Below are 26,843 nucleotides of genomic sequence, written 5' to 3'. Positions count from 1 at the left end.
TAGTGACTCATGGTGTGCGGGTCAAAGCACACTATTGGGTTGGGCTTTATCTTTAGCAATGAGCCGTTAGGTGGGCCAGAAAGGCCCCAAATCCATACTAATGGTAGTTAAAGTGCCCTATGACCCGTAACATTTTTGGCGCTAATCTCCCTTTTCCCGCGAATAGTGTGGTAAATAGCGCGCGAAAATAAACCCATTCTCGGTTTCTTCAACCGCCAAAGGAAATTAAAAACCCTATTAAAAATCCCAATCTTTTTGCCCTTTCCTATTCTTACCCTTTCACAGACAACATAGATAGTAACTACATTCTCAGATTTTCATTATTTGACAATGGTTTCTTCAACAACAGTGGTATCGCGGAGAAGAACCCAAGCTCCTAAACCACACTCAAAGTCCAAACAGAGTGAAAATGTAGAAGACGATTACGGCGACACCTTGTGTGAGAAATGTGGATCCGGAGATAACGCAGCTGAGCTCCTGCTTTGTGACAAATGCGACCGCGGATTTCACCTCTATTGCCTCACACCCATTCTTGCATCCGTTCCCAAAGGCTCCTGGTTCTGCCCCTCTTGCGTTATTAACAACGAAAAGCTAACCAGTATGTTCACGGATTTTTGCTGTTTTTCTTTTATTTTCGAAGTTGTGTATTTAAGAATTGTTATTTGGTTATTCTCTATTTTCTAAATTGAAATAGACTAATATTGCTTGGCTCCAACTTAGGCACATTTCATTTCCTGGGGTCTAAGATTATTTTGTTGAGTGAAATTGATTTCAGCAATTGTGATTTGCAAATCAACTCCAGTTTATTGAGTATTGGAATGGAAAGGTCCAAATGACATAAAATGGATATCGAGTATTCGCATAGCTTATCCGAACTAATTTGGAATAAGGTGTAGAAATTATACTAGTTTTATTTTCTAAAGAAGAATAGTGGTGATGAACAAAAATTAATTAGATAGCCATGATCATGACTGTTTTACAATGTCCTGGTCTCTACACATGATTATAAAGATTTAAATCTGGTACATGAAACAAAATGATTGTCTTTGCTATTTCATCTTTTAAGGAAATAAGGGGGATCCAATGATTGCTTATACATAATTTATTAGTGATTGATAAAGGTACTCTTTCTCTAATATGCAGAGTTTCCTCTCATGCAAACAAAGATAGTTGATTTCTTCCGGATTGAGAGACCATCAAAGTCATTTTTCAATCTTAGTCCAGGCAAAGGTACTTCCTAAGTCTCTTGCACCCTTTATTAGTCTATGAATTTAATCTTATTTGTTTGCTCTTATTAATTGAGATCTGAGATGATTTTACTTTTGGTTTGTTATTTGCTTTTTGAATTTGCTAGATTGCCAGAAAAAGCGAAAACGTAGTAGTTTGGCAATGTCAAAGAAGAAAAGAAGGTTATTGCCCTTTAATCCTACTGAGGATCCTACCCGGAGATTGGAACAAATGGCATCTCTTGCTACTGCCTTGTCAGCATCCGGAGCAGATTTCAGTAATGAACTTACTTATATGCCAGGCATGGCCCGAAGATCAGCTAATCGTGCATCACTTGAGCGAGAAGGAATGCAGGTACAACGGAACATAAAATCTTGGTAGCATTTTGACTGATCAAATTTGTCAGATTTAACCAAACTGGCATGCTAATGCTGAATACAATTCTTAGAGAGATAAAATCTCTCAATCCCGTGAAAATGAATAAGATGCCTTTAGAACCTAATAACGGTTAAAGATGAGATTTTTGTATCGTTGGGTCAAGGATTAAAAGTCACATTTTGACAATCTCTGAATAACATATGATTCAATTAGCTGACAACAGCTAATTTGGGACTGAATCATGTTTAATTGATTGAGGGGAAATCCATAATGGTGTTCGTCACATAACCAAGTTTTGTTGATGAAAGAACCTGCAGTGGTTTACATGGACATGTGCCTTTTGTGTGATGCTAATTTCTTTATACAATTAGCAACTTAGCATGCCAGTTGCGGAAAAAAAAAAAAAGAAGAAATTTTAAGTAGCTTTTGCTTGATCTGTTAACTTGGCTATTTGCAAATGTTAAAACTTCTACTGTTCAACTCCAGGTATTATCGAAAGAAGATACAGAAATTTTACATTTGTGCAAGAACATGATGAAACAGGGTGAATGGCCACCACTTATGGTTGTTTTTGATCCCAAAGAAGGGTATGTATTCCAACTATTATCTTGCTGTCCTATTTTTTTTTACAATTTATCATTTTTGTATCATTTCTAATATGAGATGCTTTGCTTATCTGTTGTTTTCATTTTTCAGATTTACTGTTGAAGCAGATAGATCCATAAGAGACTTGACAATAATTACTGAATATGTTGGAGATGTTGATTACTTGAAGAATCGGGAAACTGACGATGGTGATAGCATGATGACTCTTTTAACTACTAGTGATCCCTCAAAAAACCTCGTCATTTGTCCTGATAAGCGCAGTAATATTGCTCGTTTCATCAATGGGATAAACAACCATACACCGTATGTTCATTATCCCTCAAACACTTGTGTGCTATTGAGCTTACTACGATATCTCATTCTTATCATAGTTGTTTATGTATGACATACTTGATCTTGTGAATGTTGCACATCATCGATTAGTCTTGCATGTTGCATCATGTGTTCTTTCTTGTGAAATGAATCTGAGCTTTTCATTAGAAAATTATACGATTTACTGGTCTTTAATTATATGGAGAGCTAATATTTCAGAAATTCTTTTATGTTACAAGCAGTTTAATCTAAAACTGAAAGCACATGCTAAACCTAAGCATGCTAGTGTTGAACGTCAATTTTGCCTTGTGTTTTCATTTTCCCTAAGAGTCTTAATGATAGATTTTCTTCTAATGCAGTGATGGGAAGAAGAAGCAGAATGTAAAATGTGTGAGATTCGATGTTAATGGTGAATGCCGAGTTTTGTTGATTGCAAGCAGAGATATTAGAAAGGGAGAGAGGCTATATTATGATTATAATGGTTATGAGAATGAATATCCAACAGAACACTTCGTCTGACCTCATAGGATCCAAAGATCTGTTTACTCTACAGATTTTTGTAGTAACTGATTTGTCCAGCTTTTGCTTCTAATATTTTTTAATTTATCGACATAAATCACTGCTCTGTAAACACAACGGCAGGGTGGAAGAGAATGATTTTGTTTTGGGTACAGCTAATGCAAAAGATCCATAGTTTATGGTCTAATTGTCCATTCTGACATTTCTACCTTAAAGATAGTTTTGGCCTCATGAAGTTGAGAAGATTTCGTGCATTCAGATAGTAGCTATATGGGTTTGATTGATTATCTTTAAGTTCAATTTATTGTTCTGTCATGATCCTGGAGAAAAATTGTGTTTTCACAAAAATGCTGATTGTTCTACATGATGCTTTGTAACTCATGCATCCCCAAAATGGTGTTCTCCAAGTTTGACAACAAATTCAAGCAAAGCTGATAAGTCAGAAGTTCTATTGTTGAACTTTTGTGTGCAATTATAGACTTGTCGAATACACCATTTAAGCTGGTTAGAACTGGAAAGTTTTCATCTTCACCTGTAGTATTGTCATATCTGAATAACTGAACACTCGTTGCAGCCAATTTTCTTTTCGAAGACTAAAATTAGACATGACAAGCATATGCATACAAAGGCTTCTGGTTAAATGTCATGTAATTGGTTTCATGGCGTGGTTCTTTATTGTATTTTCATCCTTGTGACATCAAAATGACTCTTGAGATCACGAGGTGGATATCTGCAGTAAAAGAATTCATTCCGATAACATTTCTTTGGTAGATATTGAGTTTTTTCTCGCACTACTGGACCAGATTCTTTTGCGTCCTTTCGCCTTCATCAACTAACTTGTACATTCTGATTCTGTGCATATGGCTTGCACTATTTATTAATTTTATGTGTTTTTATGTCAAAGATATTGGTTAATATATAGGTTTTTGTATAGTTGATGCTAATTAGCAATACCTATGATTTAAGGGAGAAGAAGATGAAGTATTTACTCTAGAGATATGAAGTTAGGATTGCTTCAGACAAACTTCAAACTTGATTCTGAAGTTGCAGTGAAGCAATTATAAAATTTTATATACGAATTTTTTAAGTTGCATTGAAGTGATGAAAGAACTTCACATTCACCTATCTAAAGTTTCATTGAAGTGACGGAAGAATTTCATATCTGATTCTGAAGTTGCTCTTCAGAGTCGAATTCTAAAGTGTGTTTAGAAGTGGGTAAATTTCTCAAATTTTTATGCAATGTAGATATGACTTCAATAATGAACTCCAAAATCGGGTATATGTGCACTTTCCCTGTTAGTAGTATATATTTTCCTAGTAGTAGGAGCGTTTAAGATTTGGGCTTTCAGCAAACAGAGACTCAGGTTGTCGCAACATCTGATCCACTTTCAACTTTTTTGGACTCTAATGGGCGACAAGCCCAGTATGACTACAAAATTTTCTGATGCTCAAAATGCATATTTGAATTTTTATGAGAGAACTTCATTTATAGCCCATCGGGCAAAACAAATTTCATCTGGTAGCCCACAAATTGACCCATACAAGTCATAGCCTAAAAATAAAATAAGTGCTAGCCAGAAACTTTACTAATTCCCTCGCCGGAAATCCAGCCAGCCAACTATGACCATGACTGCTCCTCTCGCTTTCCTCTTCTTCCTTACTAGTCGCATCAATTTCCCAAGCAATGATTTAATCCTTGAAACAAATTTCACTTACAGATGCAAAAGTCACAAGCTCAAAGTTAGTGAATTTTAAATTTTACTCGTCAATTCGCTTCGCCCAATTCATCAAATCACTATTAATAGTATTTCAATTCAACCGAACAATTTCAAATCTCACTTTTCAGTAACAAACAAACATTAACAGAAGTTCCAAACCCAGACATGAGTTTCTTTTCTCGATTCAAACTGCAGAATCAATGACACCAATAAGAGCAGTAATGGAAATTTCTTTTTTAATAGTCTGATTTTGAGTTTTGTGGCGACGGGTAAAAGTCCAGATCTTTTTATTTCGGTAGTGGTGTAGCATAAGGCTCAACCTTGTCTTCTTCTATGATTTTCTCTTATAGTTTCTGTGAATATGTAGATAATATTTTGAAGATCTTTGGCTAAAAGTTTAAAACTCCGGCGATCTTGTTACCATTTTCGGCGACTGTGAGGCCTTGGACGCTGGTGGCTGGTTTCTCAATGAGAGGAAGAACAGAGGAGATGATTATGCATAAAGTTGAAATATCTACAAAACATACTGTTATTATACAAAAATTATACAAAATAGACTGTTACTATACAATTTATATACAAATAGACTGTCACTATAAAGTTTATATACAAATAGAGTGTCACTATACAAAATATATACAAAAATAGAATGTCATTATACAAAAAATATACTAAATAGACTGTTATTATACAAAATATGTACAAAATAGACTGTTACTATACAAAAAATATACAAAATTGACTTTCACTATACAAAATAGACTGTTACTGTACAAAAAATATACAAAAATAGACTGTCACTATACAAATAGACTGTTACTATACAAAAAATATACAAAATAGACTGTCACTATGCAAAAAATATACAAAAATAGTCTGTTATTATACAAAAAATATACAAAAATACTTATAAGATCCAGAAGTACATTTAAAAAGGCAAAAAAGGGTTGCTCTATCGTGCCAGGTGAGGGTCAAACTTGCGACCTTCAGCTTAGAAAACAAGCACTCTAATCACTGAGCTACATGCGCTTATGTTGTCATGCGTATTCCTTTCGGCTACTATGCAATACGTTTGGGCCGAAAGGCCATTTTTTGTAAGTAGGACAAAACATGGGGTATTAAAATTTTGAGGGGCTATAGAGAATAGTTTCTCAATTTTTATTTGTTGGAAGAGGCATCAGATCCAAGGCAAGTACTGGGGAAAATGTACCAGGATAAGAAGAAGTTGGGGCTCATGTCAGTACTCCATAAAATCACTTTAAACCCTATATGATTATAATGATCTACTCCAAATATTACTGCAGAATTGGACCACTCTATGGCTCTGAATGTTTTAAAACCAAACCAAACAGAAATATAGAATAGTGTGGTCCTTTAGAATTAGGTCACTACAGTCAGTACCCATTGCAGCTGGACTTCGTGCACACTCACACACACCTACACAGAGACAAAGTAGAAGACAACCATCACAGTTGTCTCATTTACTGCTTTTGATAACTTTCTTTTAACCGACACGCATTGTGTGGTGAAGTGATAATAACTTTTTCATTTTTAATCAAAAGTTTGGGTTCGAAACATGAGTATGAAATCGCTTTTGTAAGGAAGCGCTTTACCCTCAAATATGAGATTTTCGAACGCAAATCCGTATTTAATCGGGTCTCAATGGAAGTATTGGACATTGGATGAGAAACCAAAAAAGGAAAAAAGAAGAAAAAGATAACTTTCTATAAATAATTTTAAGTTGTTGATTTTGATCAGTATTTGTGTTATTATCCCCACAATAATTCACTACTAGAAATTCGAAAAAAAACGACTAAAGTTGGCCGCTTACAAGTCACAAAGCGACCAAAAAGCGTCCAAACTAGCTTGATCGCTATTTTGTTGGTCGCTTTTACCTTAGAGACCACTTTGGTCTCTAAGGTAAAAGGACCAAATAATCCGGGTAAACAATATACCGACCAACTTTGATCGCTTTAATACTTTAATAATATAAATTTAGCGACCAAAGTTGGTCTCTATATTTAAATTACGTTTTTTTATTTATTATTATTCAAAATATAGCGACCAACTTTGGTCTGTAAACCAAATATTATATTTTAAAATCTGGAAAATAGCGACCAAAGTTGGTCGCTTTTTTTAATTATTTTTTTTAAACATAAGCGACCAAAATTGGTCGTTAATTTCAAGAATTTAATTTTTTTTAAACATAAGCGATCAAAATTGGTCGCTAATTTCCAATTTTCTTTAAATAAAATAGCGACCAAAGTTGGTCGCTTTTTAGGAAATCTGGGTTAATTAGCGACCACCCTTGGACGCTATTGCCCAGAAAATATTTTTTCTAAATAGAAAAGAGACCAAAGTTGGTAGCTTTTCTAGGTATAATTTTGGCAAAAACTGCCTGTTTTGGCAGCTACACCACCTGCCAGCATACCAAATTCCCTAAATAACAATATAATTCAATTCATAAACTACAATTTCAATACCAAAATCTCCACAACAACCTAGCAACACCACCACCACAACAACAACAACACAATTCAAAAAACACATTAAAACCAACAAATTAAAGTTCAATAGAACTAACAAACTAAACTAAGTTAACGCTTATTACACCTAGTTCAAAACCGGTTCTATTTGTCTAGTTCAAAGTATAGAAAAGTCAAGGAATGTTTTGTACAACATCATTATCATCATCGTCTGATGAACTTTCATCAACAAGACGATATACAGAAGGGTCTACTTGTCGAGGACGGAAAGAACGATCACGGGGAGGATGGGAGGAACGAGCACGGGGAGGACGGAAGGAACGCTCACGTCCAAGTCGAGCCTCTGGCGACGACTCACGAGACCGGGGAATCGGAAAACCTCCAGAAGCTAGGAGAGATTTGAGCTGCTCTTACATGCCCTGGTACTGAGCTTACATGCCAATATACTGAGCATCTCTAAGTTTTTCTCTTTCCTTGGCCGCTTCTAGCTTAGATGTGAGATTTGTCACAGTCTCCCGCATAGCGGAGAGGCTCTCCCCATCAAGTTGCTCGCCTTGCGAGGAAGTCCCTATTCCTTGCATTCTACACTTATAGCGATGGAATTTCTTAGTAGGAAGCCCGTATACCTTCCCCCATTTTGGACCGCCAACAGCCTCCATCCATATTCTTTCAGCATCCTCGTCCGAAGGTTGGATTGGCTCGCCCGACTCATTAAGTGGATGACTGCGTATGAATTCCTCCACGTCAGTTGTGAAGCGACCCTATAAGAAATATTACATTGAATTAGTATTTCAAAATTTATACAAAAGTAAATCAAAATACTTAATGAAAAGTGAAAACTTATATGTACAGTCGAGGCTCGGCCCTCAACTAACCTTTCTTGATCCATCTCTTTCTTCTTCTTTACAATATGAGTCTCCTTGAATAGCTCATCTTGGTTCATTCGATGCCCCAACTTCTTTTCCTGAAAACTCATAAATTTTAGTTAATAAACAGAATAGATATACTTTGAAAATTAAAATAAATTAAGGAATTACGTACCAATCTTCTTTTTATTGTCACTAGGTTGATCGCACCTCCAGTGTGCAAGGAGCCTCCCTTCTCAGATGCGCGAGCTTTCTTTCCTTTTTCGCTCTTCTCTAAGAACTTTGTGGTAAGCCATTGCCTTTGCAAATCCTCCCATAAATTCTGAAGCAACCAGTCAGGCTTCTGGTTCAACTTTCTAGCTTTGGAGAAGCTATGCGACAACCGCTTGCGAGCTTTGTGATGAAAATTTGCAGCCACTTCCGTGCTATAGTGGTGTTCCCATACACACTTGATCTGTATTTCAAAAGTTAAATATTATATGGAAATATCATAAATATAAATAATTATACTGCTTAAAAGAACATTTATACCTTAAATTGATTGAAAATTTGCTCATTCAGTGAGAATGGAAATTCACTCCAAGTCGCATAAGGGCCATCATAAAGCTTTCTTGTGGCTTTGGTGATTATCCTCGTAGTAATATTACTTGGAATGAACCTGCAATTTAATAAAAAAATACATTAATATCTTAGTACAAACTGTACAAAACAATAAACGTAAAAATAACAAATAACTTTTACCCATCACCCTCAGGGACTATGATGATCCTGCCATATTGATCATAATGCACCTCTTCGTCATCATCAGCATCACCGTCCGAAGCATGTATATCAGAGGCATGTGAGGAAGGTGTAGGGGGGTCAGGTCAGAGCTACTATCTCGCAGGCGAAGGCCTGAAATAGATGGAGTTGCTGATGAAAATAGTTGTGATCCCTGTGACTTCGACATAGCTTGATAGACCGTAAGTGGTTGTGATACTGATGTCTGTGACCTGAGTGGTTGTGACACTAATGTCTATGATCCATCTTCATTTATATCAACTTCTTCCAATATGTGTTCAGGATGTTCCAAATCATTTTCTAAAATTTCGTCCACTATTTGGTCAACACTGGAGATATCATTTTGATATGCAACATCTAACACATTCTCGACTTCCACCCTACCCATAAGCTTAGTTTTTATTACAACCCACCAATCGGACTTATTCCGCCGCAATGGATAAGGAAAATAATACACTTGCCTAACATTATGTGCAATTATGAAAGGATCATAGCGATCATACTCCCTCGTATGATTAACCTCAATTATGTTGTATTGATTGTGTACTCTTGTACCTCTTGTTGGATTTGGGTCAAACCACTTGCATCTAAAGAGTATCAATTTCTTAAATGGTCAACCTGTATATTCTAGTTCTATTATTTCTTTGAGCTCACCATAATAATCAATATCTCCAACTTGGTTGCCATCACCACCTTGAACCTACACCCCGCCGTTGTTGCTATTTTTATTTTTAGAGCAATCCTCTGTATGAAACTTATAACCATTCACAACGTACTTAGACATTGTTGTGACCTGAAGCCCGGTTCAATTTATAAACTAAAAGTACAATTCATACACTAAAATTTCAATTTATATCCAAAAAGTTCAATTCATAAACTAAAAGTCCAATTCATATCCTAAAATACTCAATTTATAAACTAAAATTTCAATTCATATCCTAAATTTTCAATTTATAAACTAAAAGTTCAATTCATATCCAAAAAGTTCAATTCATAAATTAAAAGTTCAAATTCATAAAATTATAATTTATAAACTACAAGTCCAATTCATAAACTAAAATTCTAATACATAAACTAAAAGTCCAATTCATATCCTAAAAGTTCAATTCATATCCTAAAATTTTAATTTGTAAACTAAAAGTCCAATTCATATCCAAAAAGTTTAAATCATATCCTAAAATTACAATTTATAAACTACAAGTCCAATTCAAAAACTAAAATTCCAATTCATATCCTAAAGGTTCAATTCATATCTTAAACCTTAGATTCTAACTAAACTATCAAGACAATACAAAGTATAATTCAAATCTAACTAAACTAAATTCAACACTAATTAGTTAATAAAATTAATTAACAAAACTAATTAAAACAAGATCTAAACCCTAATCCTCAATAAAATACAATGTTCAAAGAATTGAAACACTAATTAAAACAATAAGTTACAATACACCAAATATTATAACACACGCGCTAGAAATAACAAAGATTGAAGGTTATAATTCTAACCTTGATTTTTTTTAGGTGGAGAAGGAGAGAGAGAGGGGCGGCATTGGTGGTGGCCAACGAGCAGTGGGCGGCGAGGCGGCAACGAGCAAGGGGGCAGTGGTGGCACGGGGTGGGGGATGAGATTTGCGGAAATTTTGGGGAAGGAAATAAGAGAAATGAGGGGGAAACCCATTTTTGTCTCTAGAATTAGGAAAAGCGACCAACTTTGGTCACTATTTTTGGTCTGTAAATAAGTTTTGACCGTTTGACCAAAAATAGCGACCAACATTGAAAATAGCGACCAATTTTTTAAAATTTTTTTTTCTTTTTTGGTTTTTAAATATTATAAGCTATAAAAAAATTATTTTTAGCTATAAATATTTATTTTATTTAACTACAATTATTATAAATAATTATTAACTATGTAATTACTTTTAATAGATTATAATAGCATCTATGTAAAGTAATTTTTTAAGTTATATTTAAGTATATGAGTAATTTCATGCACACGCATGAACTATATTGTAATTGATGATAATGATCAATACATTACTACGTACGAATAATTAATGAATTGATAAACCAATACAATATTATTTTTATTAATTGATATAATAGTATTCGTTATTTGTATTGTAACAGAGTTAATGAATTACATTCATTCATCACTAGGTTATAAGTCGATGAATCAATTACAACATATTACTTGATATAAGTCGAGACATTTTATTTTTAATATTCAATGATGCATCTGAATAGATTGTAAGTCGATGAATCAATTTACAAGTGTATAAATCCCTAAAATAACCCGACACAGATGCATCATTGAATATTAAAAACAAAACGTCTCAACTTCTCTCTCTCTCTCTCTCTCTCTCTCTCTCTCTCTCTATATATATATATATATATATATATATATATATATATATATATATATATATATATATATATATATATATATATATATATATATATATAATACGCTTCGTTGTACAATTTTAACTACATATATAGCATGTAGAGTATATTTTAGTGTATTCATCTCTTGTATTACAAAAGTGTTAACAGATTACATTTATATTATTTAGATAGTAAATATAAAAGTGATTTTTAATTTTGACCAATGTTGACCTTGAAAAGAGACCAACTTTGGTTGCTAATTATCTAGAAATTAAAATTAGCGACCAGAGTTGGTCGCTAAATTTAAATCAGATTTATTTATATTTTCTATAATATTTAAAATAATAATATAATTGTTAAACGTTAGAACTGGATCCCAGATTAGCGACCAAAGTTGGTCTCTATCTGCTTCCCCTTTCGTAAGCGACCAACTTTGGTCGCTAATTTTAAATTATATTTATTTATATTTTATAATTTTTTAAAAATAATAATATAATTATTAAAATTTTATAACTGGGTCCCACTTTAGCGAACAAAGTTGGTCGCTAATTTCAATATTTCTTTGACCAAGCAAGTCTGACCAATCCGGTCAACATTTTGACCACATTATTGACCAAAAAGCGACCAACCTTGGTCGCTAATTTATTTAGAATAATTATTTAATAATTTCCTCTTATTTAGCCACCAACTTTGGTCGTTTTTCTTGACAGACCAATTTTAATTGCAAATTATTGATCGTTTTTTTTTTTTCGAATTTCTAATAGCGATTATAGCGCATGGGCCCGGAGGGGAGTGTTTTTGTGTACTCGGATTTTGGGGTAATACCATTTCAATTTTCATGTTGCATTGCCAGTTGAAAAGAAATCAGTGCACACAAAACGAAAAAAATCCCACAGATTTTGTAATCAGAAAAAGCTCAGATCCCAAGGAAGGAGGAGGCCTTTTGTCAACTGTCATTACTCAACATATGTACTGATATACATAAAGTTCAAACAGCTAGCCCCTTCATTTATTTTCTGAGCGTAAACCATGAGATTGTTCTCTGCTCTTTTTCTCTTTTCTTTTTTTCAGTTTAGCCTTTGCTTAATTCATTTGGAGTTGGATATAAGTTATATACATTTGCAAATTAAGAAATTTATACGCTAGGGGGGTCGTTAATTTGGTTTAAGATTAAGTTATGATGGGATCACAAACCAGGAATTGTTTATGAAGTGAATAACAGAGTAATGGTTGTTATGCGGTGAATAATAATTTAGTGATTGTTATGTAGTGAATACTAATATATGAATTGTTGAATAATGATTTCAGAATATATGGACATTTTGGTGTATATTATTCATGTATTGCTAATACATATATATTTTTATCTCACATTTTATCCGGTATTAAGTATACACATGTTCTCGTATATAAGTTATACCAGAATGAGCAAAATAACTTATTTATATGGAGTTTAACTTTGGAAACCAAATGATATATTAGTCATAAGGGAATTATATTACGCAGTATTTTATATATACGACATAGTAAGATAAAATTTTGTAAGGAAAGTAAATTTCCTTCAACTACTTCAAACCAAATGACTTTTTGACGGTGTGATATATTTATTTATAATTATCTTATACGTAAGTGACTTTTGCATGCATAATCATCACTCTTTCAGTGCATGGACATCTCATTAGCTTCACTTTTAAGGCAAGATAATGCAAAATGACATAGCTTATATATATATCAAGATCCCTCTTTTTTACCTCTAAATGCAAATCATATAATGCAACTGATCAAAAAGAGTGTATTTATAGCATGTTTGGCCAACTCCAAACTAGAAAAATCAAACTTATTTTAAAGAATGTTTTTTTTTTCAAAAATACTTTTAGTGAAAAATAATTTATGTTTCGCTGATTAATTTGAAAAGTATTTTTGAGCAGTAATTAGTGTTTGGTCAGGCTTTCAAAAAGTACTTCTAAGTGTATTTTTCTCAAAAGTGCTTTTCAATAAAATTCTTATGGGAAGAAACTACTTTTTTCTGCTTCTCCAAAACCGCTTCTGCTTCTACTCAAAAACTCTTTTTTTCTTCTAAAAGTTCGGGTAAACACTTCAACTTTGAAAGAAAAATACTTTTTTGAAGAAAAAAAAAGTGCTTTCCAGCTTGAAGAAATTTGGCCAAATATGCTATTAGGTTTCCAGTTGAACCCAAAAATGGAAAAACAAACCAAACACTTGAGTTACAGGGCAACTAAAAACAGATTAAGTAGCCACTTTACATATAGAGTTGAAGCAAAAGCAAATTTCATTTCAGGTTAAATAAAAGGGCCAGGCCCATGCAAATGCTTAAAGACAAAGTGGGTAGTGGGTACCCATCCTAATTAACACCTTCTCAGAGAAATATAACCATCAAAGGCCCACCCCAAAATCACCCACCACCCATATCCCTTTGTTTGGTGGAATTTGTGTACGTTTCCACCTCCATTTCCACTACCTTTATAAAACATATTGTTGGGTGGCGGAGCAAGAGTTTTAGCGGCACTCCGGCAAAATCAAGTAACTTTAGTTTAATTTTTATATTTATGTTAAAAATTCACTTTATACGTACAAATAATTTATCGCGAACACAATAAGTTGTCGTCTATAAAAATCAGAACCCACAAACTTAAAATTTTGGATCGGCTTTTGACTGCTGCACGGATACAAATGCAATTCAGCTTCAAATATGATAAGCTTAAAAAGGCCGTCGTTATTAAAAATATACTAAAATATAAGAATATCAATCTTCTCTGCATTATACTATCTGTTTATGGGTTGGCAATTTTTGTACTTGTTTACCTACACAATACAACTTTTTGTGGACAACACACGGTTGCTTCATTTATTAATGTTTAGTTGTATTTTTTGTTTGCTCATTTCTAGGCTTCTTGATCCTTTCTCCCAAGTGGATCTTGGGGGATTTCTACTCTTATAAACTAAAAGTATATACCAATATCCCAAAGTCAACTAATGATTATGCACTTGTATTTGGTTTGGATGTTCACTGCGTGAGGGCTTTTCACGTTTTAGTTTCTTGGTTCAACTCATCTAGCATTTAGACTTTAGAGTTGAAAATTGAAATTATCTCATTACTATATATGTCTTGGGATCCCTCATATATTATGGTAGTTAAATCAGTTGGTATTGTTACTAGAATCTTGCACGTATAGTAGATGCTGGAGGTAACAAAGACATCACTTACTTTTTATGTGTCTTAGTTTGATTAAAGCTTCTCTACTTTCGCAAAGTGCTTACATATTATTTTTTTCGGACCCTACTTATAAAACCGTACTGGATATGTTCTATTATTGATGTTGGAGTTTGATTAATCACAAAATTTATAAATGCAGAGCTTTTGAATCTTGTAATTTTAAATTAATGTGGAAAACATATTAAAAATTACTATTTGAATTTTATAATCTTAAATATGTCGTGTGATTTCTAAAAAAAAGTATCATTAAACATAAAATTTAATATAGAAAATAAAAGCTTACTGAACATTGAAAGGTTGCATTATTTTTCAAACATACTAAAAAGGAAAGTAAGGCGCTTAAATTGAAATTGATAACTACAAAAAAAAGTTTGATACATCGAGTGTGTTTACACAATCAAATTACTTATAAAAAATTATAGATAAATTTTCGTGATAACCCTTGCTCGACCCAATAAATTTAGTACTCCAGTAACTAATGGAGTATAATACTGCGAACAACTTCAATAAAATATAGCCCCTTCTTCTTCCTTGGACCACTGAACCGAAGAAAACCAAACACCTTCGATTCTGCTGGTCCCCCCCCCCCCCACGTCAAACTTCAAAAAATAAATTTGGGCCCCACCCGTCACCTAAAGAACAAGGAGTGTAGGTCCCACATACAAGACAAGCTTTGGATTCCTTCTTTCGGGTGCAAAAATTCGATTTCAATCAAATTTAAAAAACTTAAACCAAAGTATTTCAATTTTGTTTATGTTGAAACTCGTATAGTACATGCATATTTGTATTGTTTAATGTGTTTTCATGTTAATTTGTGTTATGTTTGTGTTTAAATTTGTATCTTATTTATACCCGGATTGATTTATTATCTTTGGTACAAAAAATTGTTAAAATTTGATAAATTATTTGTATTGTTAAAAAATTAATATTATTTATTTTGTTTGTTGTTCATATTTGTATTTTATGTTAGTTGTTTTTATATGTAATAGTGACCTTTTAGCGTAGTAAAATAAATAGCCTTTTAGCATAGTAAAATATAGAGCCTTTTAGTGTAGTAAAATATGGAGCCTGTTAGTGTTGTAAAATATAGAGCCTTTTAGCGTAGTAAAATGTAGAGCCTTTTAGCGTAGAGTCTATGTAGTTTAAGTATGTAGTAACTGCAAACTCTATCCAATTACACTTTACAAAATTAATTATTTAATTTATAACAATAAACTTACAAAAGTAACAAATTCCTATATGTTGTAAAATTAACTCAAATATCGAGCCTGGAACCCATACATAATTATTCAGTCCAATTTTAAACATAATTAATTATTTAATTTATTAAGCTAGCACACACAATTCTAAAAATGTTAAAATTGACACGCATAATAATTAAGGATAACTCGGTGCTACCGGACCTCAAAAATTGAGCCTGGAACCCATACATAATTATTCAGTCCAATTGTAAACATAATTAATTATTTAATTTATTAAGCTAGCACACACAATTGTAAAAATATTAAAATTGACACGAATAATAATTAAGGATAACTCGGTGCTACCGGGCCTCAAAAAATGAGCCTGGAACCCATACATAATTATTCAGTCCAATTGTAAACATAATTAATTATTTAATTTATTAAGCTAACAGACACAATTCTAAAAATGTTGAAATTGACACGCATAATAATTAAGGATAACTCGGTGCTATCGGGCCTCAAAAATCAAGCCTGGAACCCATACATAATTATTTAGTCCAATTGTAAACATAATTAATTATTTAATTTATTAAGCTAACACACATAATTAATTTTGTTTAAATTATAGTAGACGACATGGACTTTCCTCCGCCTGCGCATCCCGGACCTGCCGAAGATCATCTACTAGTGTTGCAGGGCGACCATAGGTCCTCCTTTGTATGGGAGGGACAGCTATCGATGCAGCCTCTCCGGCCCAGGAGACCTGACGATTTGTGGGAGTTCATCGAGGAGCATCCTTTCCATGCCCGTGTAGTCGCGCGCCTACAAGCTACGGGCTTCTCTACGATTTTTGAGCTTGGACGGATGCAGCTTGATTGGTCTCTCATCACGGCCTTGGTAGAGCGGTGGCGACCGGAGACACACACTTTTCACTTGCCCACTGCAGAGGCCACCATCACGCTGGAGGATGTTCAGGTTTTGTACGGGCTGCGCGTAGATGGACAGGCCATAGCACTGCCCCAGTACATTAGATCCATGATGCGTGCACAGTTTTTGGATATGATGGGGCATCTTACTGGTTATAGACCTTAGGGTGACGCTGGGGACAGTCGCGTTGCTTTGTCAGCCATCAGAGATCATATGGCATTTTTGCACCCAGACATTACCGGCGAGACTGAGGATCTCCACATTGAGAGGTACACGCGGTTGGCGCTGCTCCTGCTTTTCGGGTGTGTCTTGTTCCCGAACACTTCGGGGAGTAAAGTGTGTATGCGCTTTCTCCATCATCTTCAGCAGCTGGATGGTTTACCCCAGTACAGTTGGGGTGTTGCTGTTCTCGCATACCTATATAGGAGCATGTGCTGGGCAAGCATGGGCCCAGCGGTGGACATATGTGGTTTTCTGCCCCTCCTACAGGTGACAACATTTTCGAATACTCTGTTCATTTCTCCGAATTCTATATGGTCGAAATGACTCATAAATTTTACATCAACCTTTTATCTTAGGTTTGGGCCTGGCAGCGGATCATGCCGTTGCAGCCACCTCTACCACCACTTGCGCCTGGTGAGGCTTATCCGTTTCTCCCTCTAGCTTCTAGGTGGATTCTCCGGCGTGGGAACTACCGAGGGACCGATGCTCATCATAATCTCCCCCTTATCAGGGATGTGCTAGATATGCTAGTGGACGGACAAGTAAATATGTACCTACACTTACTTGTCTTAAATTGAGTTATGTTGCGCATACTCACTTTTATGTTATTATTTGGTAGTTCATCTGGACGCCATACATCGACGAGTTGCTAGCTCAGCTGCCCTTTTATTGCTTAGTCGATCGATTGTTTTGGAGCACCTCCGTCCCGATGATCTTCTTCGATATGGTTGAGTATTACCACAGAGCGTGTGCTTCGCCAGTTTCACCGTCCCCAGCCTATACCGAGGGAGCCTGGATGGGTGGTTATACACTATCAGCGAGATGACCGTGCCAGGCTGGACGATATATATATGGGATGGCTAGAGCAGCAGGTCCATATTTGGGAGGAGCAACAAGCTGACCGTATTCCGCCAGCACCTACATTTACCCAGCAGGCCACTATTCATATGTATGCATCATGGTACCGCCGTCACACCCGACTGATTATCGGGAACCCCATTCATGTACTTGGCGAGCGCTACAGACCATACGCCAGGAGACACGAGGCACTTGTATGTTTTTTGGCTTACTAATATCGTATAATTGTGATATTGCGTTATTTAATTAATATTTTAAATATTTCACAGGCTATTGGGCATCATCACCTCTACCAGCTGGGACAGGAGATGCAACAGCATACCGGCATCCCTACAGACGTTGACTATGGCCGGCGGGTGGCACAGTTGGCTCATCGGACCCTGTTTCAAGCGAGAGATGCTGCAAGGTTGGACCACGAGGCTCAGTATGCGGCGCCAGAGGACTACCATCGGGGTAGGGGTGTCCCACGAGGCAGGGGTAGGGCACGAGGGAGGGGTGCCCCACGAGGTAGGGGTGCCTCACGGGGTCGCGGGGGACGGCGAGGAGGTGGTCCCCAGCAAGGGGGCGTGGAGGCACCTGTCGACCCACATGTTGAGGGACATGATGAGGACTTTGGAGTTGTGGCACTTGGAGATGATCAACCGGGTTATATACCTCGGGAAGATGAGCCTTCCAGCTGCATGCCTTCGTACAACCTTCATCTATCTCTGCTAGCATCGCAGGTTACCCCGTCAGGAGCATTGTCGATCACGGGTACATTCGACGGGGATGTAGACCAGTACTTTGCATGCCCATCTACCGCAGCTGAGGATCGGCCCACCCGGGACGTGGATGGCGGGCGCAGGTTGAGTTATACCTCATCCCCGGCAGTTGATGCGGATCTATCACAGGCGCAAGTATGTTTGTATTACTTTAAAATTTCAATTTGTTTTTTTCCTTAATGAGCTGCCATTAATTAATTTTTAACTTTCTTATGAAGGCATCGTCCCAGCCCATCTTTGAGGCCACTACATGCTTTGATGAGGACACCACTGATGCGTATATTCAGGAGGCCGACGAGACCACGGTGGGAATATATTTTTTGACTTAACACGTACAATACAAATATACTTTGTCATATGCTAAGTTTAGTACTTGTTTTGTAGGCTGCTGACGGCCCGACGACCTATTCTTCCGATCCTGCCAGTTGTGGTGTCGATGCTGCTGCACATCCTCACATAAAGAGGCGGCTTGATGATGATGATCCAGATAGTGTACCCGGGCGACAGGGGATGCGACTCAGGCCAGCAGCAGCACTGAAGCACACAGGCTGCGGGACTCACTGATTTACTTAGGTTTTTAGTTTGTGTAAATAGTGCATTATGTATATAATGATAACAATTATCTTTTAACAACATTTATATTTTAATTGCATTTGAACAGCAGTTTTACTTAAACAGTACACAAGAAACACAAACATTGCAAAACGTAGTACCATACTAGAACTAAAACCATCACTGCACAAAGGATAGCAGTACACAGAAAAACAAACAATAGAACTAAAACCATCACTGCACAAAGGATAACTAAAACCAGCTTTTTCACATGGTTTTCATCTTTTTCAGAACGACAAGACAACTCCATAAAACGTAGTACTATACTACGCTTTATGTGTTAAATTTTTCAGCAATAAACCAGCTTTTTTCACATGGTTTTCATCTTTTTCAGAACGACAAGACAACTCCATAAAACATAGTACTATACTACGCTTTATGTGTTAAATTTTTCTGTGATAAACCAGCTTTTTCACATGGTTTTCATCTTTTTCAGAACGACAAGACAACTCCATAAAATGTAGTACTATACTACGCTTTATGTATTTTGTCTCGCCTATAAATAACGGCATCATTATAGTTATTTTGTGTGCTCAAAAATTAGTAAAAGCAAATATTTCATTAAAAGTAAGGTTTTTTTTTTACTAAAAGCAAATATTTCATCAAATGGCTCAACCTCTTCGTGCACCAAAGTGCAACTGTGGAAAAGAATGCTTGATGCAAAATTGTTGGGACGATGGTGAAGTTGGACGCCGCTACTGGTGCTGTATGAACCAGTTATACAAGGTTTCCGGCGAACCTATTTGTTATTTTCAGGAATGGGTTGATGAACCATGTTATCAGGAATGCTACAGAGAACAACTGCAGTTTCTTCACAATATGTGTTTATGCCAACGGGAAACACAAAGAGAAAGCAATAGAATTATTGTAGAAATGAGGGCGAAACTGAAGGAGGTGTGAGAACAAAAATGGAAAGCACAATGGAATTGTGAAGCACAAAAGGAACGAAAAGAAAAATATAAACGGGAACTTGCAGAGGTGAAGGCGAAACTGAAAGAGGTAGAAGAAGAAAAAGAACGAATGGAAGAACGATTTAAGTGGTTGGAGCGGAGAATAAATGGCAACCAGGACTAAACATTTGCTTGTATGTGTTTAGTGTATTTTTCATATTTCATGTATTTTTATTATGTTGGCCTGTTATGTTTGTGTTTGTGCTGTAGTAATGCTTTATTTTAATTGAAGTGCAAGTTAAGTTTAAGTGCTTGTGTTGTTATATGAAACTATCAAACCACGCTTTACATATTACATTTCCTACAATTAAACAACTTTTTCTTCACTCATTTCAAATTGTGGAACATAATTTTATTTGATATATATTGCAACATACACAAGTAAAAACATGTATTACAAAAAACAATACCAAAATAAAAGACTAGGGGTATCCTTGATAGTTGGGTACATTCGACGAACTTGCACCAGGAGCCGGATTACCACCGCCACGCACACCACCTAAAGGACATTTACGACGGTCGTGTCCTGTTTGCGAGCATATGCCACATTTACGCGCATAAACGGTGTCACCAACATCCATTTGGTTCCGTATACGTGTTCTCTTTTGCACTTGCAGCTTGCGCAAATAGTCCTTGTTACATACCATCTTAAAAGGTTCCGGCGGCCAATAATGCTCAGCACCTAATGGCTGCAACTTCCCACTATACGTGTCTATGTATGCAGCAACACTGTATTGCCTATCAATATAGTTTGTTGCCCCATATCCAACTTGTTGAAAGCACTTCAACGCATGTGCGCACGACATGTGGTAGATGGTCCATTTCCCACATGAACATAACCTTCTATTTTCATTCACCGTCTGTAGATTATTCCCACGGTGTCCGCGGATAGCGGTCTTAACTTCAAAAACACCCCGTTCATGATCGTACTGAAGAAATGAATGCCACTGTGCTCGCCTCCTGGACCTTTCAAATCTTCTCATGGGTATTGACATAAATTGAACACCCTTGTCCATCAATGCTGATGCAACTACATGCCTTTCAACAAACCTCTCCGCACTCTGTTTGAATGTCATGCGGACCATGGCAGTGATAGGCAGTCCACGGGAAGACTTCAACAAGCCGTTGAATGACTCCGACACGTTTGTAGTGAGGGCTCCCCATCGTCTACCGCCATCAGCATGCAATGTCCACATGTGAAGCTCATGCCCCATCAACCAAGTATAGGCTCGTGGTTCTAACTGCCGGATCGCTTCCATGCGCCTCGTGAATTTGCACTGCTGATGCTCAGTTGCAGCCAGCCACATTAAGTCATGCAATGCATTGTTAGGATATTTCTTCTGGAAATTGGCCTTCTGGTGACGCACACAGTAACGGTGGTATGCATATGGTTCCTGCCATTCAGGCAAGTGACGTACAGAACTTAAAATACCACCATGCCGATCAGATATTAGACAAATACCTGAACGCTGTTTGACAACGTGCTGCTTCAAGTGGTTCAAAAAAAGCGTCCATGTCTCTTCACTTTCGTTGGCACATATGGCAAAAGCTAGTGGAAATATTTGCCCGTTGGCATCTACTGCAACTGCAATCAAAAGCTTAATATCATACTTTCCATAGACATGAGTACCGTCTATGGAAATAACAGGACGACAATGCACAAAACCATCAATTGCTGGTTTAAATGACCAGAACACATAGTTGAAAATATATTCGGGTCTGTCCGGACTCCGCTCACGCCTCCATTCAACAACAGTCCCGGGGTTAAAGTGTTACAGTGCGGCCATGTACCTGGGCAGATTTGAAAAAGACTTATCCCAGTCGCCATAAATAAGTTCAAAGGCACATTTGCGACCGAGATATGCCTTTCTTTTGGTTATAGTACAAGCATACTCCTTGTGGAAGGCTGTAATACACTCTTTAATCTTGAACCTAATGGACACTTCCAAATATGGAATCAAGACAAGAGAAATCAAGTCCACATCCAAGTTGAAGTGATTCTCATTGTATGTGTCCATTTCACAACTGTGCTCGCTAATAAATTTACCCACTTTCCACAAACTTGATTTCTTCTTGGTGGCACGCAACATCCAGTGACAACCCATAAAGTCTCTACGGCATACAACCTTGTATTTCTCCGTAGGTGACCCACTTACCGTCATCTCACGGCACTCTCTTATACTGTAGATTTTTACAACCCTAATTAGGCGAGCTTTATTGGTGAAATACATGCCCTTTGTCAGAACAGCTGGTCTAGACTCTTCCCACATCGCTGACCGAAATTCATCATCATCCCTTGTGAGGGCATCCACGTTCGGCATGCTTGGCAAATTATCAAGGTAGGGAATATTGCGCTCATGAAATGGCACGTGGGACTCGTACACTCTTGGTCTAGCTGGAGGTGGAGGAACATGCTCCCTCGTCAACTCAGGTTCAATATTCACTTCCTCCTCATCATCACCCTCATTATGGAAGGGTGTGTCATCCCCAGACTCATCTGCATTGTTGTCATAATCACTTTCATCTTCCTGACTCTGCGCATCTGCCAAATCACGAGTAAATACGTCGTCTATGGGCAACTGTGTGAGGTCAGGAGCTTCAAGAAGCTCGTTTTCACTGCACATAAAGAACAAAATGATAAGTTACCCAACTAGATAAATACTTTAGATATAGCTATATCACTTTACTTACAAGTCGTACTGTTTTGACGTTTCATGATGGATATTTTCTTGTTGGTGATGACTCCCAGATGAACCACCATGGTCCAATACTCAGAACTACGCATATTCCAACTAGGGGCAGGGTCATAACTTGTAAAATTCATATCCGGACGGTACCCCCTATGAAAAATATGAGTGTTAATACAAATCCAATTAAAACATAAATTAAACATCGCTAAAGCGTAGTAAAATTGAAGTTTACCAGTCGTCTTGTTGATTATCTAAAGTCGAAAAATTATTTTGTGGCTGCTCTTTCGCCGGTGGTGATAAGTTTAAATCAAGGCAAGCTCTTTCATCACCAATCTGTCCGGCAAAAACTGCTCCAGAATAACCACCCGATGACTGGGGGTTATCCCTACTATGCACCCTCATTATTGGGAATGTCTTCCACCTTGACGTACATTTCCAATAATTTTATTACAATAAATTCCCTATATTCATTCGGAATGTCTTCCACCTTGACGTACATTTTCAATAATTTTATTACAATAAATTCCCTATATTCATCCGGAATCAGCAAAAAATCTCTAAGAGTTTCATCATCCTCGATGTTAAACTCAGAATAATAAGCAAACCCATGCGGAGTCACTGAATACGGAAATCTACCGGTTATTTTAAGGTTAACCGAACGTCTCCTCTCATTCATTTTTTTACGTAACAACGATATCAATTTATCGTACTCCATAGTAAGAGGCAATTTAACATGACATTGTGGAGGTGAGCTATACCTCACAGAGTTATTCTCCAACACAACTCATCCCCCCCTCCCCAATATAGTGAAACCCTTATTTTTGCCACTTCAGACATTGTAAAAAAATAATTGATAAGAAGAAGAGAGAAGTATGAACGTAAGTTTGAAATAAAGTATTGAATGAATTTTTATAAAATTGAAACGCCTTTAAATAAGGCAAGTCCGACGTTGGGGTGTAGAATTTTTCTATGTAAAACGCAGTACAATACTACGTTTTATGTATTGAATTATTGTTATGTCAGTTCATTATTGGTGGGGGCAAAAACCAGAGTACAACGCAATTATTTAATGTAAAACGCATTATTATACTGAGTTTTACAAATGTATCTTAGTAAAACGCAGTATAGTACTGCGAATTACAAAAAAAATTAATTTTTTAAGTAAAACGCAGTACTATACTGCGAATTACTTTAACGGCAAAATTTCCGTTAAAGTAATTCACAATATAATACTGCGTTTTACTTATTTATGTAACTTTTTTTTTTAAAGTAGTACAAAAGTGTTTTTTGTCCGGAAAATGATTAAAAAGGTTCGGACTCCTTTTCTCTTTCCACTTCAAATTCGTACCCTGTAGACTATCGCATCATCCATATTAGAAAATATTTTCTTTTTCTAAATCCCTTAAAAGAGAACAAATAAAAACCAAAAATATTTTCGAACAAATACTCTCTAATTCTTCAAAAATTCATATTTTGCCTAGGTGTCGGAGAATTAATGTAACTTAGCTTCCGAATAAAGGAGCTGGAGAATTATTGTAGATTAATAATTAAACGAAGAAATTATGTAATGTAACATCTCATGCGTCTTCCCAACTTCCAATTCCTCATCTAACACAATTACTTAAGTGAAGAAAGCTACTGGTCACAAGATATGACCACAACATCTGCAGCACGTACAAAGATAAAGATAATTCGGGACCCTTTGATATAAAGGGAAAGAGGAAAATTTTGGCCCTGTATTAAAATCCGATGGATGGGGGAGGTTGTAGAAATTTTTAGTACTTCCAATTCGTAAATTGACATTTGATTTAACTACTACGTAAGTGTGTCTGATATTATAACCTACAATGTCTTCTTAAGATTATAATTTTACACCACTTTTTGTACCGTAATTTAATGGAATGTGTTAAGGCTATTAATTAGCTAGGCATGAGAGGTTTTGGGTGATGATAGGAGTGAAAAATATGCGTATGTACATTATTACATATGCAAGGAGTAAAGCTGAAAAAGGCTAATCTCTCTAAAGACGTACAAAAGGCGTTTTCTCCAATATTACAATATTGGAAAAACTTAGGACTTTCAGCACATAAATGGAGCAATTAGAGGCTCAAAGTTTCCTCCTCAAAACTCCTCAAACAAGCACATAAACAACATGACTCAAGCACAATCAAGGACTTTCATTAGACAGTATCCTAAGGCAGAATATCTAGGCGAATATACAGAAACAAACAACTTATTTTTAGACTAAGAAATGATAACCCTAGAAATTGCCTATCGATTTTAAAGACCTGTTAGGATCAGAAAACATCAAGCAATCGAAACAGTTTTAGAGTTGCAGGTTTGAAAAAACGCCCTAAGGGCTTGCATATACGCGGAGTATTGATTAGCACATTTATATAAAAACAAAGCAAGTTTTTAAACAGACTTCTTTAATACCTATAGACATGATATCTAATGATAGGTTGAGACAATTTTAAAGAACTTGTTTCAGGAAATATGAAATACTTAATTAAACCAATCCAGAAATGACTAAACACTAAAATTGGAAGTAAAAAAAAGTTATAAGTCATACCTAGAGGTGGCAAAATGGTTAGAAAAAAATAGTTATCCACCCATATTATTCATAAAAAAATGGGTTGGATAATGAACCATTTAAAAACGGGTTGAATATGGATAAAGAACCATATTATCTACCTTGGAAATGGTTAACCAATGGATAACTAATGTATTTAACTTTTACATTTGTAAAGCCTCAAATTGGAGTTCTTCAAGTTTGGAAGACAAGAATTCTCTCATAATTGATCATATTTAAGAAGTCATAGATAATATGGATATCCATATTATCCGTCGGATAAACCCGTTTTTATCCGTCTCAAATATGGGTCGGGTCGGATAATTTATCCGTTTTTTAAATTATCCATTTTGACCCGCTCATATCCGACCCGACCCGTCCATTTGCCACCCCTAGTCATGCCAAACAAAAGAAATAACACCGAACCTAATTGCAAATTCGACCCCCCGTTGGGCTAAAACATCACAAAGATACTTTTAACATGGTATGATATTGTACGCTTCAGGCCATACCCGCACGGTTTTCCCCCAAAAGACCTCACACCATTAAGAATATCATACTCCTTAAAAGTAGAATCTTTTTCCTTTCTACTTTTCATGTGGGACTTTATTCACACACACCCAATAATCCCCCTTGAACTAATAGCCTGTTTGGCCAAAAGTATTTTTTTTGCCAAAAGCACTTTTGACCAAAAATTGAGGTGTTTGGCCACGCTTTTGGAAGGAAAAAAAGTGCTTTTGAGGAGATCAAGCAGAAGCAGTTTTGGAGAAGAAGAAAAAAGTAGTTTCTCTCCAAAAGCACTGTTTTGATAAGCACTTTTGAGAAAAATACACTTAGAAGCAGTTTTTAAAGCTTGGCCAAACACTAATTGTTGCTCAGAAGTGCTTTTCAAACTAATTAGCCAAACACAAACTGCTTCTCAACAAATGTACTTTTGAGAAAAGTACTTTTGAAAAAAAGGACTTCTCAAAATAAGCTGACTTTTGCAGTTTGGTCAAACGGGCTATAAGTTCCACATGACCCATGATTTGAGTATTTATGGTCACCGAAGCCCAAGGAGAGGCTGTGTATGCGTCTTTGAAGCTATGGGTAAAGGTAGTGAACTGGCCCATAGGACGGGCAAAGGCACTAAGTCGGGCCCTACACCATCACTTCGTCATCTCCATACTCGTCTCGCCAAACCATTGGTTCTGATACCAGTTGTTGGACTAAAACAGCCCAAAGATACTCTTAACATGCTGTGATATTGTCCGTTTCGGGCCAAGCCCGCACGGGTTTTCCCGTGAGACTTTTTCCTTTCTATACCATATATGAAACCTTATTATCAAAAAAATGTGCATAGTTTCATATTTACCCGCCATGTTCACAGTTTTTCTACAATTATTATACCATTCATTAAATACTAATTATTAGCTAATTCCTTCCTAATTAGGCGCGCTACAAATTAGGAACAGAATATTCTAATTGATTTAGCGACCTTTCGATCAAATTTGAAACGCAAATCCTATATCTTCAATTTAAAATCAAATTACATAGACTCTTTTCTGCAAAAACT

The 26,843-nt window shown here is 36.2% G+C and overlaps 1 protein-coding gene across 1 annotated transcript; it reads left to right on the top strand.

Annotated features, from left to right (window-relative positions):
- The first annotated feature begins 214 nt into the window (after positions 1 to 214).
- Positions 215 to 3,329, top strand: LOC107780267 (histone-lysine N-methyltransferase ATXR6-like). The gene is made up of 6 exons (XM_016600802.2): positions 215 to 598; positions 1,144 to 1,230; positions 1,355 to 1,581; positions 2,092 to 2,192; positions 2,302 to 2,514; positions 2,883 to 3,329. The coding sequence occupies exons 1-6, from the start codon at positions 331 to 333 to the stop codon at positions 3,040 to 3,042; spliced, it is 1,056 nt and encodes a 351-aa protein (XP_016456288.1). The 5' UTR covers positions 215 to 330; the 3' UTR covers positions 3,043 to 3,329.
- Positions 3,330 to 26,843: the final 23,514 nt, after the last annotated feature.

The sequence above is a fragment of the Nicotiana tabacum genome, chromosome 6 (assembly GCF_000715075.1).
Source record: "Nicotiana tabacum cultivar K326 chromosome 6, ASM71507v2, whole genome shotgun sequence".
Taxonomy (NCBI): Eukaryota; Viridiplantae; Streptophyta; class Magnoliopsida; order Solanales; family Solanaceae; genus Nicotiana; species Nicotiana tabacum.
The sequence above is the reverse complement of the archived record's forward strand: the minus strand, read 5'-3'. Positions and strand labels throughout refer to the sequence as shown.

Excerpts from the sequence above, each read along its gene's own strand:
- LOC107780267 (XM_016600802.2), top strand. The coding sequence starts at position 331 with ATGGTTTCTTCAACAACAGTGGTATCGCGGAGAAGAACCCAAGCTCCT. Across the intron at positions 599-1,143 it reads TAACAACGAAAAGCTAACCA|AGTTTCCTCTCATGCAAACA; the intron begins GTATGTTCACGG and ends TCTAATATGCAG. Across the intron at positions 1,231-1,354 it reads CAATCTTAGTCCAGGCAAAG|ATTGCCAGAAAAAGCGAAAA; the intron begins GTACTTCCTAAG and ends TGAATTTGCTAG.